Below are 18,132 nucleotides of genomic sequence, written 5' to 3'. Positions count from 1 at the left end.
TGTGAATGGGAACAAATTACGTGAATTCTCTTTTAACCTCAGTTTCCTTATCCGGAAAAGGAGGAAATGATCATCTTTGTCTCAAAGGCCATTTAATCGTGAGGATTAAATCAGCCAGTACATGTATAAGCAGGCAGGACGATGCCTGGTATGCAGCAGACCCCCGGGTTGGTGTTCTTTGTGTAAGTAGAAGTCTAATCCTCACTGAATTTTGTTAAAAGATTCCCATCTGATGCGCCCGGAAATTTGATAGAATCAGGACCTCACCTCCCTACATAGACTCTCTGCCTTGAAAAAGTCTTACCTTTCGTCTTATCCCTTGCTCTTTCCCCCTCCTCTGCTGACACTGTCACTCCAGGTGTGTATAGGGGACCCATCTGCCCCCGACAATGCCGCTGTGGTCCCTGGGACTCCAGACAGATGTGCGTGAGAGGATAGAGCGCCTGCCACAGCACCAGCCACCTTGAACACAGCTCTAGAGCTTGTCTTCTCTCCCTGAGCATCCCGGGTCCCCTTCTCTGCTGCAGTTGGGCCTGTCCCCACTGCTCCTACCTTGATGTCAGTACTGAAGTTGTTGATTTTGTTGCAGCCTGCGTTCTCCAGGTGGTAGTTAGCCCACCGCAGCAGCAGCTCCTCGGGGGACAGTTTCATCAGGTCCTCCAGACTCTCCCCTTCCCTCAGAAGGGCGATCAGAGCTGGGGAAGGACAAAGGCGAAGAAAGATAAATACTGGATCTGGGAAGGGCGCTGGAGCTCCACAGGAGACCTGAGAGGGCAATGCCACTTCTCCGGGCTGGGGGGACTTAGGGCCCTTCCAGTGGAATAAACACTTTATTATCATTCCCTGAAAAGAAAGGCAAGGTGCTGCGAGCTTAGTTACTAGCCTCACTTTTTCAGGTGGAAGAGACAAGTCACCGGTGAATCTCGGTGCTTTGCCTGAGAACCGTGCAGAAGCCACGGGAGAAACCAGGACTATCGGGCTCAGAATGCGCCACCGGGCCTGTCAGCCCACATTCCATCCTACGACAACAGTTTTGGTTTTAAGAGATCAGTTTTGTAACGAGCACAACTGTCTCCTTGCCTATTCCCATAGGTGATTTTACATTTTGAATGCTTACTTGCATAATTATAGCATCTCAGAAAGTGTCGTCAACCCCTTCCTCCGTTCTTCCCAGCTGAATAACCATGGTCTGCTCAGCTAGAAGGTTTAAATTGAGTTGGAGGTCGTCATTTGTCGGTCAATAGTTTGTTTCTCGTGGGTTCTAAGTTTCCTGTTTGCTTTCTCTCCCCTGTATTATGTTTGACCCATACCGGTTTCAAAACGGCAACTCAGGATTCTTCGCTAGTTATGGTGATTTGGGGATATAAATTTAGATGTACATATAACTAAAGATTAGAGCTTGGCTACAGATTTCACGTTAGTGGGCTCTCTACTTGAAACAAAAAGGTTAACTGGTTTTTTTGTATGATTCTTATGGCGATGTCCTACTTTTGTCTCAACAATGGGGCTGTACTTGTTTAAATGTAGATAGGATGTGGACAGCAGACAGAGTTCGACTGACAGCTCCAATACTTAGTTGAGAGCTTTGGAACCCTACACGTGATCTTCCACAGTCTTGGTAAATAGACCAACTTTCTCCTGACCTGGTGCCATCCCTTCGGTATATGAACGTGAACCACTTCATAAAATACAAGTTCAAAGGAGTCTACTTGTTACAAAACATCCAGAGGCAAAGTGAGCCCAGAAAGGCTCTTGAGGTTGGATCCCAGACAGCCAGACAGAGCTCTAGGTTCTAAACAATCATTGCGATTAGTCTGTGGTCATAAAAAGCTTTTTGCTCTGTCATTTTAAAAAGTCTGGCTGGTGTGGATGGAAACTCTTACGTTAATGTAAACAGATTCGATGTAACTGCAATTTGCAAAAATTAAGGATTCTGAGCTTGACTATTCCTGACATCTTCCTCCCACGGCCCCCAACACAAGCATTAATAAAAAACCACGCCATTGGGGCACCTGGGGGGCTCAGCGGTTGAGCGTCTGCCTTTGGCTCAGGGCATGATCCCGGAGTCCCAGGATCGAGTCCCACATCGGGCTCCCCACAAGGAGCCTGCTTCTCCCTCTGCCTGGGTCTCTGCCTCTCTGTGTCTCTCGTGAATAAATAAATAAAATCTTAAAAAAAAAACCACGCCATTAATCAACATTTGCAGCTTTGTTCGGACCTTCATTTCTGCTGAGTTCGATGTCAGCAAACAATCCAATCTTGATGACTTGCCACAAAAGTCCCAGGACCAGGTAAGGCTTCCCCTCCTTCAAGTCCTCAGCCCCGATGTTAACCACGTGGCAGCCGATGGCTGAGGCCGAGTTCAGAGCCAGGTTCAGATTCTCCTGAGGGAGAGAAAGTGTACAAACGTTGTTTTTGACTTCGTAGATGTCAAAGGATGATTACTGGTTGACAACAAGGTTTTGCTTCTAGAAAGCTCACAGGTCTAGAGGCATGGTCTTTGCTAAATTTTGACAAGTGCAAGAAAAAAAAAATCTGGGAACCCAGATACTGGGCTTAGACGGTGCCTGTTGGATCAAATGGGCACCCTGAGTTGGAAGCCCATCCTGGCCTAGATGAAACAAATGAGTCTCACACCTTTCCTTCCATTCTGCTCTGTGATGGAGCCTACACACTCAACATCCCCACTGGCCACACATACAGGGGTACCTTTGAGGGTTGTCATTGTCTTGTCACTGGCCATGATTAATAACACAACTGTCGATATAAATCAAGCTCATTAAAGACAGTAACAAAACAGCGTTTTGACTTTCAGATCAGGTATTAAGGGAATGTCATTAGGGCAACGACAAAGGCAGAAATCAAATTCCCGGAAAGGATACTAAGACAATTTAATGAGTATCCATAATATCTGGGGACCGTAAGTCTACACACCCCTACACGCACACACACATGCACAGACGTAGAGACTACATGTTCTTATAATTAACAGTGTATATAATGCAACTCATATGGGGTTGGGATAGAATCAATGACATTTTCAGTCTGGAATCTGTATACTACTCTTGGGTCCTGAAAGAAGATATCAGAGGCAGAGATATATAGAAGTTGTCTTTAGGGCAAGTTAGAAACACAACACAGGCCACCAGTGATTTGGAAAGGGGACTACCAGAAAAGTGGGGTTTTGCCCTAGTGGAGAGCTCAAATGACAAATGGAAAATATTGTTTCTGCTTATGGCCAATATTAAAATTTAACATCAAGATTAAATTTAACATAAAGCGCATTCATGTATGTTTAATCAGTGTTCCCATTTCCATTTGAAAGGTACACAGCGCTGCTTACAATCGAGCAGCGTGACATATTGTTCATGATTTAAGCAGTGAGACATGCTTCCTGAGTAAGAGAGTTAATAGTAACGTCGAAACACTGGAATATAATGTAGAAATACAGCTTACTTACTACTGGTTAGTCTTCCAGTTAATCAACAAATTGAAGGCCTAAAACCAAGTTATATTTATCGCACTGGTGGCTGTGGCCAATGCCACTGTGAGGCTGCCAGAGCAATTCCCGTTTCTCACCCCCCCAATTCTTAGAAAGGCTTATCTTTTCAGCTAAAATGCTGCATATTTGGCATTGGCTCAAAGATCAATTGCTAGGGAAAGTTGAGTTAAAACTTTAGCCAATGTGAATTTTATTCCCAGGTGGCCAAAACAAAGAATGGCGCCCAACTACTAACTCCCCACTGACATCCCCCTCCCCGGTTCCCTGTTAAATGAATAAAAGATAAAACAAAAGTGTCTCCCTCTATCCCCACTAGTCATGATGAATCACTGGCCGCAGAGCTGAGTTTGGGAATAATGCCCGAACACCTGGAACAGGCCGGCTCTGCAGTTCCAGGGCTCCTTCATCCCAAGCACAACTTTATAGTTTGGTAACAGAGAGAGAGCATACCTGGATGGTGAAGGGGGTGAGTTTCTTTTTGTTGATGGTTCTTTCATCAATTGTGTCTGGCACGGATAGGTTGATCATTTTACTGAAAAAGAAGCAAGTGAATTAAGGAAAGCTGGCTTCTGAATAACAGAGTCCAGTGACATTGAATTCAAATTCTAGCAATACCATAAGCAAATAAGATGGCAATATAATCTGTGTGATCCAGGGTTTTGAAGCAAGATCAGTTATGCAATTCTGATTAGATTCAAACTCTCTATGGGAAAGGTTAATGTTCCTGAAGTCATACTAATAAATCGAGGCAGGAAATAAAGACCCTACTTTATTCATGCACCTGGAAAGGTACCAAATCACCCTGGTTTCCTGAGCATATTAGGAAATTCTGGGTAGAGGGGATCCCTGGGTGGCTCAGCGGTTTAGCACCGCCTTCTGCCCAGGGTGTGATCCTGGAGAACCAGGATCAAGTCCCACGTCGGGCTCCCTGCATGGAGCCTGCTCCCCCTCTGCCTGTGTCTCTGCCTCTCTCTCTCTCTCTCTCTCTCTCTCTGTGTTTCTCATGAATGAATAAATAAAAAATTTTTTTTTAAAAAAGGAAATTCTGGGTAGAAAGCTAAGGCACATCCTTCATGAGTATGTCACTTTCTCAGCTGTGAAAAATTGTCCCCACCGTAGAAGTGACTACTTGTACACTTCTGAGCTTATGCAATGTCTACGTTTCTATCTGACTCCTGGTGGAACTCTATACTTTCAACTAACTGGACGCTAAAATGTTTTATATCTTGCTATAGTCACTGTTGTATCAGAACTTAAGAAATTTCACCCACTTAGGTGTCTAATACTTTGACCAGATGTCTAAAGTAAGCTATTATTATCTATGAAGAACTGCTTTTACTCATTTGGCATTCGTTTGACCTCCAATGGGGCACAGACAATAAATTTCCTAAGGCCACCTCCATCTTATTTAAAGAAAGGAAGTTGAAAAAGCAAATCCAAAGGAACAATAACAAATTCAAAGAACAGTAAACTCGACTGTGGCTATTTGTTCTTATGAGAAGTCAGCATTAACATTTCTTCCTCACAGTTCTTAAGCAACTGCCTTTTCTGTGGTGTTCTTTAAAGATGCGTTTCCATACCTCTGTCATGTGTGTGCATACATATATTTCAATAAAAGATGCTTTATTGCAATTCAGGCAAAGCAAACTCATAAATCATGATTTGAAAAAGCTGAAACTGTTGGTGATCTAGAAGCCCACCACTGGGAGATGATGGGAAGCAGGGGTGACTTTAGAACATGTGTAGTAACCTTGCTCTTAAAAAGCTTATCGTGCAATTATAGAGACAAAATATATGGATATGAAAAGTTACATTATAATGGCCTCCAAAGGACTGCAAATATGTGCTTTAAGAACCCGGTGAAGGGAGAGACCACTGAGGGAGTGGAATAGACCAGAAACCTTTAGTGTAAATGGATTTCTATAGGAGGAGAGGATGCAGAACGGTGTTCTCAAAAAGAAAAATAAAAGGCAAAGCCACAGCTGCAGTTAGAAGCAAGATGTGTATGGGGAAGAGTTAAGTCTGGTTGCTGTTGCATTCAGTTACTAATGCAGCCACTCACTCAGTATCCTGGGGGGTACCTGAGTCATAGGTGTCTTGGGAGGTAAAGCTAGAAGGAGACTGAGGAAAGATGATGGAGTGTGTGGGGTGCCAACCTAGGGAATTAGGACTTGATCCTGTAGGCTATATTTTTTATGTCTTTTTTTTGGCAGTTGAAAGTTTTAAAAATGAAATCTCAGGGTGAACTCTAATAAATAAAATACTAGAAAGCAGAATTGTTCTGCTCAGAGCAGGGGAGGGGGGTTCTAAGTCTCTCGTCTACCCAGCTTCCTCTTCAACTCCTGTGCCCACCTGAGATTGGGCATTTCAAGGCTCTTCACCAATGCCATGCCTCACAATGGCATTAGAAGCCACTAAAGCCAGAGCCACCGAAGCATTTCAAAGACACCATCATGACCATCTGTGTAGAGGTCTTCTGCAGACAAAAACATTCGTCCTTTCCTAGGTGTCCTCAGCATTGGTATGTACTACTCAAAAGTCCCTTTACTTAAGGATTTGCATTGGATTTCTTCAATTATCATGCTGCCATTATCAATCTATCTATTTTCATGGTAGGTCATGTTCAGATGAAGCCAAATGGCATATAGTCCAAAAATAATTGCTTAAGGCCTTGTATTATTGCATCTCTATCTGTATTTGTCTCTATGCTGTGCATCCCTCTCCTCCAACCAAGAAATACTAGTTTTACATTTCTCATTATAAGTTGCTTTTGAAATTAATTTGCTTTTCAAGGATGTGCTAAGTAAAGTCCAGAAAGCATTTCAGATCCAGCTGAGCACCAAAAGGAAGTTGGCCTAGGATAATACAATGAATTTTTAGTATTCCAGAAAATTCCAGGGAAACCTTTGGAAACCAAGTGTTATTTACCAAAGGACAATGCCATCCCCGACAGCACTGAAGAGATCATTCGTGTTTGGATTCATTGGAATAACATGTCGACAGTCGGGGTCATTTTCCAGGGCTTTGTTTATCCAGTTGACAAAAGCATACTTCTCTTCCTCTGCAAGTAAATGATAAAAATGACTTATCTGCAAAATGAAAATCTGACATAAACCGAATTATTTATTTTTATTTTTTCATAAACCAAATTATACACATAGATCTCAGATTGTCATGCCCAGGAGAGACATTGAGATATGATCTGGTCCCTTAGCCTATCATCTCACATTTTTTGACATTAAAAAAATATCAGGTGACTTGGGGAATAGGCACAGAATCTCTATTCACTCCAGGTCATAAAATATATGCCAGGCATATTTAGGAGAGAGAGAGAGAGAGAGAGAGATCATATGTAACTATCACATATAAATATATATAAATAATAAAGATTATTTTTATTTATTTTTAGATATAATTTATATCTGAAGATGATCTAATGCTAAGGATAAAACTCAGGCTGCCTTTAGCCCAGCCAATTTAAATGTGGGATGATCACAGATAATCCCCTGTAATATCTTTGAGTTTCTTGATACAATTATAATGAAATTGCTATGAAAAAAAAATCTTTTGTGATATAATCTTTCTTTCCTATCAGTAAAGCTGCCAGAAGTTGATTTGGGAAATTTTAATAAAACCTCAAGTTGGGACACCTGGGTGGCTCAACGGTTGAGCATCTGCCTTCGGCCCACGTCATGATCCTGGGGTCCCGGGATCAAGTCCTGTGTCAGACTCCTTGCATGGAGCCTGCTTCTCCCTCTGCCTGTGTCTCTGCCTCTCTCTCTGTGTCTCTCATGAATAATTAAATAAAAATCTTTAAAAAAAAACCACAAAAAACCCCTCAAGTTATGCCTTACAGCCGGCATAGCGTGTCACTGAAAGCCATAGGGTCCCCTCAGAAGAATCTTGAGTCACAAAAGTTTGAGAAGCACTGCACAGCACCTCACTGCCTTGAAGATTCATAACGCCTATTTATATAGTTTCTGGCTTTAAGCGTAAGAGGTTAAACATCGTGTTCACAATTTACTGACCATACTCAACCATGGACTTACTCTTCAGATCAGATAATGTTTTGAAGAACTCAGCTTGGGATTTGCTGGATCACCACCCTGTCTGAACTTTTAATTTCCCTTAAGGCTGTTGGACGGCAGCCTTCAGAAGAAATATACAACTTTCTTCCAAATCAGTGAAAATACAATTTTTTTTTTTTGACTAGGCATTGAGAAGAATCATGAAGTTTGGAGGAAATAGAAGCTCGAGTAGTTCATTTTATCCGTAAGATTCACAAAAGAGTTCTTGCAGCCTTAATGTATTTTTTAAATACTACTGAGATTTATCCAGTGTTAGCTCAGAATTAGGATCAGAATTAGTCAATAAACTCGTGTTGGCTTCTGTCTTGGTTTGTCTTAGGTTTAAACACCAGGTTTAGAATACATAACCCCAGAAGGTACAGATTCTTTCCATATGGCCCCCTTTCCTACTACCCACCCACAGGCTCTCCGCATGCCAGCAGCCACCCCACTTCCACTCCACGCCCACGGGGACCGCCTACCTGAATAGGAGTGCTGGGTGCCGACACTGGACTGCTCCGACGTACCGCCGATCGCACAGATCCCTTCCTTCTTATTGATTGCCTTTCTAAAGGTCTTGGCAACCTCTGTGCTTTTTAGGCCATGAAAAACCTGCAGAAACGTAGTGTACTTTTAAGAAACCCAATCAAGTGATCAAGAAAACCACAAAGGGGGGAATACGTGATGTTGAAGCAAGGAGGGTGGCAACGTATTTCTGGATTTTTTTTTTTTTTTCAAATTCTAAGTTTCAGATGCATCTCCTTGTATCTCCTGTATCTCTTGTATCGTACTCACCTTGATAAACTCATCAAAGCTGATCCTCCCATCCTGGTCCAGATCACCTGTAGCCATCAGGTTTTCTGCGATTTCTCTCACTCTGTACCCAGGCAGAGGCAAGCAAGCAGCCTTGAACAGGTCGTTCAACTCATTGCAGCTGATGTACCCATTGCCATCGGTATCTGCAAGGCAAGGACGTGCTGACCCAACGCAGGTAATGGGATGAGGAGGTGAGGGCAGGCGAGATGGGAGGGGAGTGCGCGGGAGAGGCAGTCATTCAGGGGTCAGAGCCTGACCCCATGCAAGAGCCAGGGTCTCACGGGAGGCCCGTGTCTATGAGAGATGCACATCGGTGTCGCTCCCAACCACCGTGAGTCATCATGTCACGACACAGGTCCTGGAAGCAGAATCTGAAGGGACTTTGATAGGAACAGATGGGAAAATAAGTCACAAGCTTAGAGCTACAAAGAAAAACCAGGAAATCAAAGAAAGCAGACAAGACAAAAAATATGAGAAGAGCTGCAGGTGTGAAAGGGTCCAGGCCATATTTTGATAAAGAACTAATTTTCTTAAAGTGGACCTTTCAAAATTAAGTCCCCCCAGCTCCTCTGGCCAATGCCGCCGTATTCCTTTCACTGGCCCTATTTTACTTATGTTACCATTTCATCGAATCTGTCCCGAAGCTACTCAGTCAAGAGGAGAATTGTGTGGCTTGAGCCGCCCGGTGTACTCACCCACTTTGGCAAAAGCTTCTCTGAGCTCCATCATTTCTTCATCGGACACTGATCCTCTGGCCATTTTTATTGCTTTAGGCAACAGATCTGCAGAAGCAAAAGAATATAAGGAATGACTTTTGTGCATCTTAATTCTTTTTTTTAAGTTTGTTTATTTATTCCTGAGAGACACAGAAAGAGGGGCAGAGACACAGGCAGAGGGAGAAGCAGGCTCCCCGGGAGGACCCCAATGCGGGACTCAATCCCAGGACCCTGGGATTGCGACCTGAGCCAAAGGCAGATGCTCCACCACTGAGCCACCTAGATGCCCCCATGCATCTTAATTCCTAAACTACCACATTAAGCAGCAATCCTCATTTATTAAATGAAGAAAGAACCCTCTGCCTCCCTCATGATTTCTAACTACCTTTCCAACATGTAAGAAATAGCCTTATTCTTAACCGTCCATGTGGTGGTCTCCAGTTGGCTCTCACCACTTTCTCCTTTCCTGTATATACAGATGGCTCCTCACCCCAGGAGCCGGAGCTGATTTCTCTCCCCTTGAATCTGAGCTGATCCTGTGTCTGCTTTGACCACCGAGAAGGCAGCAGAAGCCTTGTCTGAGACTGGAAACTCCTGGCTCCTTTTGGGATGCTCATTCTTAGGATGCGCCCTCTTAGGAACCCAGTTCCATTCTGCAAGACGTCCAAGCCACATGAAGAAGCCAATGAAAGATTCTCGTCTGCCTCTGCAAGGGGCGTGGAGAGAGCGGTGGGTGGCATGTTGTAGGCCACCCAAAGCCCATGAAAAAGCCAATGACTGGGTGCTCTGGTTAACAGTCCCTCGGCTGGGCCCCCAGCTGGCAGCCAGCATCAGTTGCCATGCTCCAGGGCAGGCCGCGTTGGAAATCCCAGCTGACTGGAGACCCTGGATGTCCACAGTCCCTGTCACATCACATTAGCAGAAAAATCACCTGGCTGTGTGCCTCGTCAACAAGCAGAATCAAGACATGGGATAAAACAATTGTTGCTTTAAATCACTGAGTCTTGGAGTCGCGTGTTACACGGCAAAACACAACGGTGACACTCAGTTTTTACATAAATATCTTTTTTTAGAGATGATGTCAAGTTCACATTTAAAATGAATATGTTTGGCCAAGCCAAAAGATAACTTTTATCATTTTATTTAATTTTTTAAAAATTTTTATTTATTTATGATAGTCATAGAGAGAGAGAGAGAGAGAGAGAGGGGCAGAGACACAGGCAGAGGGAGAAGCAGGCTCAATGCACGGGAGCCCGACGTGGGACTCGATCCCGGGTCTCCAGGATCACGCCCTGGGCCAAAGGCAGGTGCCAAACCGCTGCGCCACCCAGGGATCCAACTTTTATCATTTTAAAGGGAGCTTTCAAATTCTCTAAATATTCAGAGAAGGAGGAAGGGAACCTGACCCGCTAATAATTCATCTATGGGAACCTGAGGGACTTTTTAGGTGCTCTTTTTTTTTTTTTTTTTTCCAGAAAGGAGTTAATTTCCCTGTCCTTGCGCTGCCCTCTAGCGGATAGAAAGAGAATGAAACAGAAAGGAAATTCTATTCTCCATGCTCCTGGCTAAATCACACCAAAATATTTCTTTTTTTCTTTTAAAGATCTTATTTATCCATCCATGAGAGACACACAGAGAGAGGCAGAGACACAGGCAGAGGGAGAAGCAGACTCCCTGGGAGGACCCCGATGCAGGACTCGATCCCAGGACCCCAGGGTCACGCCCTGAGCCAAAGGCTCAACCACTGAGCCACCCAGGTGCCCCACACCAGAATATTCCAAATCAGAGTTCCAGTACAGCTTACTGGATTTCCTGGTGGGGAAGGGATGAATGAGTGGGGGTGAAAGGGTGGATGATGGGGTGTTTTTACATGTAACTATAATTCTTTCTTTCTTTCTTTTTTTAAGATTTTATTTATTTATTCATGAGAGAGAGAGAGAGAGAGAGGCAGAGACACAGGCAGAGGGAGAAGCAGGCTCCATGCCGGGAGCCCGACGTGGGACTCGATCCCGGGACCCCAGGATCACGCCCTGGGCTTAAGGCGACACTAAACCACTGAGCCCCCCGGGCTGCCCAAGCTCTGTGTTTCTTATAATATCCCTCGATGAAATCCGATGGCAGAAAGATATATATTCCCACTTTGTCCAACAGGAAACAGAAGCTCAGAGAAGTTAGCACACATCCCTCAGATCACACAGCCACGGAGAAGAGCAGCCAGGATGCTAATTCTCAGCTCTTTTCTTTTCACCCTTGCTATCTATGCAGGTTTGATGTCTTCACACCTGTGTTAGGTATTCATTTTTGTCCTCCCATACGACTGCTCACCAATTATTCATTAGCCAGCTAACGTGCATACTCCGTGGGAGGTTTAAAAACTATGGCACAGAGAACCTAGGTAGGTATCCTAGGAAGTTCGTGCTTTCATGTGTTAGGAAATCAAGGCTTTGACTTTGTACCTTTTACTAAATCCCTGTGACTAAATCAGCCTGACTCTCCCTTTACAAATATTCCCTATATACATTAAGAGAAGGCTCTCCTCCATCATAGTTCACAAGATCTTTGATAAAATCTGGTCTAAAGCCCCAAAGCTGGCTGGCCTTTCTTGTTTTTCAGTGTCTTTTCACTTCCTGGCTCGTGGATGTTCATGGGATTATGAGAGAAATGCATTCATTTACAGATATTTTCTGAATGCCTCCTACAAGCCAGGCGCTGCTCCTCATTTCAGCTGAGGCACATCTATACCGATCTAGGGGCCCTGAAAGCATGAAGCAATGTTAAGGATAAGAAGAATGAATGGAATCTCTGAGTCTAAACTTAGCAGTATCCTTTTTTTTTTTTTTAACATTTTATTTATTTACTCATGAGAGACAATGAGAGAAAGAGAGAGAGAGAGAGAGGCAGAGGGAGAAGCAGCCTCCATGCAGGTAGCCTGATGCAGTGCTCGATCCCAGAACCCCAAGATCATGCCCTGAGCCAAAGGCAGATGCTCAACCTCTGAACCACCCAGGTGCCCCTAGCCCTATCCTTTGACATAGAGTTTCAGATGGTAGACACTGTAAGAGATGGGAGAAAAATCCCAAATACAGGCAAAAAGTAGACTACGCTTTAAGAGTCAAAAGCAGGGCCAAAGAATAAATGAAAGAGTTACAGTATTAGGTGAGAAAGAAAATCTAAAGATCATGGTATAATGAAAAATCAGAGAGAATGTTTTAGCTAGCAGAGAAATTGGATGGCCTGTTTAAATTAAAGAATTTGGGGTGGGAGGTTGAAAAAAAGCATTATTTTAATAACCATGTGATTTTTTTAAAAGATTTTATTTATTCATGAGACACAGAGAGAGAGAGAGAGAGAGTGGCAGAGACAGAAGCAGGCTCCATGCAGGGAGCCTGATGTGGGACTTGATCCAGGGACTCCAGGATCATGCCTTGAGCCAAAGGCAGATGCTTAACCGCTGAGCCACCGAGGCGTCCCTAAAACCATGTGATTTTTTTTTTTAAACCATGGCAAGTAGGTCAAGATGGAAAGCCTGAGCATCTGGATAACTATATTTTTCTGAGAGATTCATAAATGGGGAAGATCGACTTGGAGAAGCCATGGAGTGAGACAGCTGTCACATTTTAAAAATCCAAAATCCTTCCATGATTTAAGAGCTAAAGCAAAATTTATTTCAAAAGGGGAATTGGATGGGGCGCCTGAGTGGCTGGGTCAGTTGAGCGACCAACTCTTGGTTCCAGCTCAGGTCATGATCACAAGATCATGTGAGATTGAGTTCTGCAGAGAGCCCTGAGCATGGAGCACTGAGGCCCCACACTTAGTGGGGAGTCAGCTTGAGCTTCTCTCCCTCTCCCTCTCCTTCCCCCCACGCCTCACCCTCATGCTCTTTCTAAAATACACACCTTTTAAAAAAGGTGAATTGGAGAAGGAATAGTCAACAGCCAAGGTTGCTATGACACTGTGTTGTTTGGGCCCAGCATGAATAGCGATCTGGAGAGGGTCTCATCTACTATCAGAAAGAGCAGTAAGTCCTGGAAACTCAAACTTTTAGAGGTGGAAGGAACTCGGGAAATGGTTTATCACAACTCCTTCCCCTTATAGGTAGGAACACTGAAGTTCCGATGAGATGGAATGCTTTGTCTGTGTACAAGTTCCCCAAACAAGGCCGGAGCTTTAAAAGTAGCTGCTGGTGAGCAGAGCCAGAAGCCCACGGAGGTACCACGAACAGGGCCACAGGCCGTAACCGAGAAGAAACCCCTCAACTAATGGAACTGAACGTGCCAATGGCAGCATGTTCCCGAAGCAGAGAAGCGGGAGCGAAGGCGATGAAGAACATGCAGGTCACACCACGTCTAAGGAGGATACGGCCGGGGTTGGAATCCAAGATGAGGCACTTTACACAGTCATGTGTTTGCCTGGGAAAAAAACTATACCCACTTCACGCACGCTCGAAGGTACGGGTTCTCACAATGTTAGGTTCCCAAGGATGGAAGAGGAGGGTTTCAGTTTGCAAATTACTGGCAGCACGTTGGCTGTGGTCCCGGGAGAACCTGCTGCAGGAGGGACGCGCTGAGCATGGGGCGCCTGAAGGCCTGTTGCTTCTGGGTTCCGCTCTACCGCTCCTGCGTGGGGGGCGGCCCCCTTGAGTTTTTCCCGGTTTTACTGAGAAATCACTGACACACATCCCCGTGTGAGTTTAAGACGTATGGCCCGATCGGGTGGTTTCCATACCCTCAGAAGAGGCTCAGCGGACATCCACTCTCCCGAGCAGGTCCCATAAGAAGCAAGAAGGAAAGAATATGGGGAAACACGTTCTCTTATGATGACAGCACACACTCAACAATCTCAAAACCACACGGCAAGGCGAGCTACAGCCGTTGTGTTGTCCATCACACCCCAGGATTTATCAGACAGCTGGAAGTTGGGACCTTTTGATCATGTTCCTCCAAATCCCCGCCCCCGCCATCTACTTCTAGGAACCACAAGTCCGATTCCTTCTTCTTCTGTATGTTTAATTTTAGTTGTTTTGTTTTTATTCTTCTTTATTTTTTCATTTTGAGATTTTTTAAAAAGATTTTATTTATTTATTCATGAGAGACACAGAGAGAGAAAGAGGGGCAGAGACATAGGCAGAGGGAGAAGCAAGCCCCCTGCAGGGAGCCTGATGTGGGACTCGATCCTGGGTCTCCAGGATCACGCCCTGGGCCCAAGGCAGGCGCTAAACTGCTGAGCCACCCAGGGATCCCCAACTTTTTGAGATTTCATATATGAGTGAGATCAGATATTTGTCTTTCTCTGTCTGACTTATTTCACTTTGCATGATGCCTTCAAGGTGCATCCACGTTGTCGCACCTGGTAGGATTGCCTCCCTTCTGTGGCTGAATAAATGCCGCTGTAATTTTTTCTCCCTTGTTAATGACTGCATCATCCAACTATGCCCTCCCAGAAACCATGTTAAGGTCTCTTGCAAATCAGTGGTGAATTTTCAGACCCTGTTTTTGAATCACTGCCCGAAATCATAAATCTAAGAAGACAGACTCAAACCATTCATCTAAGTCACATTTGGCTGCTAGTTTTCCTGTAAGCACTTACATTCATTAAATCAATAGCTATTAAATCCCAAGACATTTGGCCAGAGAAAGTACCGGTCGTTCACTTTTGCAAGATTATTTCTAAAGACTCAAGAAAACTAAAGAACCGCCCTCCCCCCTCCCCAAATTGCAAAAAGCCACAAGACCGGCTCGTTTCTTGAGGTCAAGTTGAGTTTTGAGTCTCAGCTTAGAGGAGGCTGGTATTTTCCAGACCAGTAGTGAAAGAGGTTTTCTGATAATGACTGCTTAGAATAAAAGCACCTAATTCAAGTTCCCTAAATTTGGAATATGGAGACTGTCGGTAGGAGGTTACAACAGAACACAGTGCTGTAGAATTTACAGAAGGAAATACATTCTCTAAAAATAAATGCAAAATTGTAAGCTGAATTTTCTCTGAGGAGTTTCCTGACTGACGACGAAAAGCCACAGAAGGGACGGAAAAAGGCGGCCTGGCCCAGAGCGAGATGCTCACGGGCTGGAGCCACTCCTGAGACGTGGGGGTGGTGTGCTGGTCAGTATTTAGGTTCGCTGTATCGATGCCCAGTTATATAACTGCCAGGACCAGGGCGGCATCTGTAACCTAGCATCACATTGCCAAGGGACTCTTTTGAGCATGTCCTACTTTCCTTGCAACTTGACACAGTGGGTAAAGGAAAACTGGAAACTCGGGACCCAGATTCCTAGCTTCACCTCGACTGTGTCAGTACGTCAACAGGACAAAACCACATGACTTCCAAACACCTGAATGAACAGTTAATCCAAAACAACGTGTAATCGAAAACATCATTCCTATTGCAATCTTTGGTGCCAGACCTTTCTGCCTGAAGAAGAGGAACATAAAACACAGAGGAGTCCCAAGCAAAAATAAAACCCCTGAGAGTTTTTAAGAAGCCATCCTGCTAAACTTCTATGAGACGAGGAAGAAGCCTTGCTCCGGCTCATTGTGTCCCCTTCCTGGTACAAAGTAGTCACTGCAGGGCATCTAACCAGCAGGAATCCCTGTATGTTCTGGGGGTACCATTCCAAAGTTTTCCATAAAGGCTGATTCTGAAAATGTATTCTAAAGAGGACTGTGTTTTTAAGAAGCCAATTAAGTAGCCTCAAATACAGATGACCATTTAAGGGAGTTCTTTTTTTTTTTTTTTTTTTAAGATTTTATTTATTCATGAGAGACACAGAGAGAAAGGCAGAGACATAGGCAGAGGGAGAAGCAGGGTCCCCGTGGGGAGGCCGATGTGGGACTAGATCCCAGGACCCCGGGATCATGACCTGAGCCGAAGCCAGATGCTCAACCACTGAGCCACACAGGAGCCCCAAAGGGAGTTCTCATGACATCTTTTGTCAAGTCAAAATCTCCTTTAGGTTGTCTTTGTTCTCTGTGCAGATACACTGATTTGCCCAAGGGCTTCTCCAGAGCATAGGATTCCCCTTTCTGTGGCCTTGGGGGGTAAAATCCAGCAGTGAGGCAGGGGCAGGGACCCAGTGGCTCTCTTCTCACTATCTCGGGCCTGGTAAACTCTCACGGGAAGCCAGCAGGCGAGACCACTCCAGATCTAGTGAATGTGTTGTTCTGGGAGCCTCTGTGGTCTGATCACACTTGAGGGGCTTTGGAAGCCGTGTAGAGCACAGCACGCAGAGCCGGGCTCCGTCAGCAACTGGGAAGTGCCCATCTCCCGCCTCCCTTCCCCCAGCACAGCCCTAATGCCTCCTGTTTTCTACCGAGTTGCTCAGAGCCATTAAGGATGTGACTCAGAGCAAACCTCTTGCAAGCAGAGGGGATGATACTCCAGGCTTGGGCTGTGGAGGCCCTCGATGCCTGGTGGTCTCCTTCCCTGGGGTGTAGACAATGACTCTTCTGGTGTTAATGCCTTGAAAATCCACAGCTACCCTTCATTCTACATCCTACCACGAGGACTTTAAGATCCAGACTCTTCCCCACCGAACGTTCAGGGTATTGGATCTTTTCAAAAAAGCTGAATATGATTACAGGCCAGTAGTAACCTACAATTCAATTACCTCAATATCAGATACCATTCACTCGCCATTTGTTCATGCATTCATTCTTTCTCATCATCTGTGAGTCTAAGTGCAAAGCACTGCTCTGGTAGCTGGACTGTAGGGATGGGAGGGTTACAGAGCCCCGGGCTTCGTGAAGCCCACAGTTAAAGGTCGAGTTTCAAATGTGGTGCAGAGATTATAGCTCACTTACTGCAAAATGGTTCATACAGCGCGAAAAGCTTTGAAGATAGAAAATGAATAAGTGAAACAGGCCTGAGAGGGAAAGAAGGACTAGATAAGAGTAAGAAATGAGCACAGAAACTTACCAAAAAGTAAAAATAGCAAACATCTAAATGAGCCGTGCAAAAAAAAAAAAAGGTCTCCAGATCATTTATACATTCGCACATCTTCAAGGAAACCATACCCCAAATAACTGGTAGGAGCATGGGGCCTGGGAGACCTAGGGTCCTACCTGTCCATGTAATATCAGGCTTCCTTTTGCCTCCTTGGGCCTGTTTCCTTGCCTATAACCCGAGAGATGACACCCCTTCCATGTGAAAAGGTCCAAAAGCCTGTTAGTCAATAGGGTGCAGAAAAGGGTATGCACCAGTCAGAGCCCCGGAAGGGGAATTTCAAAGGAGCCTAGAAATGGGGCCAGGGGTTGTTATCAGGAGCTGTAGCAGGCACCGTGATGTGCCTTCTCTGGGGGTACCGCCTCTGAAAAGGCCCCAGCGTCTCCCAGCCCTGCCTGGCTCCTGCTCTTACCTCAGCAGCAGGTGAATCTCAGTCCTGCACCCTCTCCTCACTGACCAAGGCAGATGCTTGCTGCTCGGCGGCTCAGCACAGAGCAGGGAAGTTACCAGAGCAGCACGTGGGACGTGCTTTCTGAGACGTCAGTGTGAACGGCTTGCGACACGCTGATCCAGTTCACTCCCAGTTTCTAGGCAAGGCTGTAGGCACACTGTCCCAGAAAGAGAACCATCTACTATTTTCTTAAAAGTATCCAAATAAGGAAACGCTGCAACCTCACTGGTGTCTCGTATCCCTACCTGTAACCTAAATCTTTTCTGATACCATTAAAGCTTCCTCTCTCTTGGGCTGTGCTCAGAGGGAATTACAGAAGCTGCTCAATTCATAAAAATTTGTCACAGGCCTTAGCGATTGCCACCAAGCCTTAAAAAAAGAAAATTCTTTGAACTCGTTTTTTTTTTTTTTTAGGGGGGGGGTAGTCTTCCAAACCTTTAATAGTTTTCCCTTGCTATATTCTGGGTCTATGCCAACTTCCTTAAATGATGACATAAGAATAACAAAGTCTTAGAATGCAGAGGTAAGGGGACCATAGAGATCACCTATCTGGCCACTCTCTTCCTACCACAGAGGAATAAGATGACACCCAAGTTAAAGGATGCTGTCACGGAGCTCACCGGGACTGGAGTCCACACCTCTTT

The 18,132-nt window shown here is 44.9% G+C and overlaps 1 protein-coding gene across 8 annotated transcripts in view; it reads right to left on the bottom strand.

Annotated features, from left to right (window-relative positions):
* The window catches only part of LCP1 (lymphocyte cytosolic protein 1), a 106,085-nt gene that overhangs the window by 22,281 nt on the left and 65,672 nt on the right, over nucleotides 1-18,132 (bottom strand). For 4 of the 8 annotated variants that reach the window (XM_038569540.1, XM_038569543.1, XM_038569544.1 and 1 more), the window contains 7 exons: nucleotides 9,081-9,167; nucleotides 8,365-8,528; nucleotides 8,052-8,181; nucleotides 6,431-6,563; nucleotides 3,953-4,034; nucleotides 2,219-2,384; nucleotides 553-695 (listed from right to left, as the gene is read on the bottom strand). In XM_038569540.1, coding sequence (XP_038425468.1) covers nucleotides 553-695; nucleotides 2,219-2,384; nucleotides 3,953-4,034; nucleotides 6,431-6,563; nucleotides 8,052-8,181; nucleotides 8,365-8,528; nucleotides 9,081-9,144 — 882 coding nt within the window. In that variant the 5' untranslated portion in view covers nucleotides 9,145-9,167. Of the gene's footprint in view, nucleotides 1-552; nucleotides 696-2,218; nucleotides 2,385-3,952; nucleotides 4,035-6,430; nucleotides 6,564-8,051; nucleotides 8,182-8,364; nucleotides 8,529-9,080; nucleotides 9,168-9,591; nucleotides 9,808-17,449; nucleotides 17,588-18,132 lie in introns of those variants that run through there. The other 4 variants (XR_005376213.1, XM_038569538.1, XM_038569539.1 and 1 more) reach the window with 2 other exon arrangements.

The sequence above is a fragment of the Canis lupus genome, chromosome 22, assembly GCF_011100685.1.
Source record: "Canis lupus familiaris isolate Mischka breed German Shepherd chromosome 22, alternate assembly UU_Cfam_GSD_1.0, whole genome shotgun sequence".
Lineage (NCBI taxonomy): Eukaryota > Metazoa > Chordata > Mammalia > Carnivora > Canidae > Canis > Canis lupus.
This window is presented reverse-complemented; position numbering and strand designations above follow the sequence as displayed.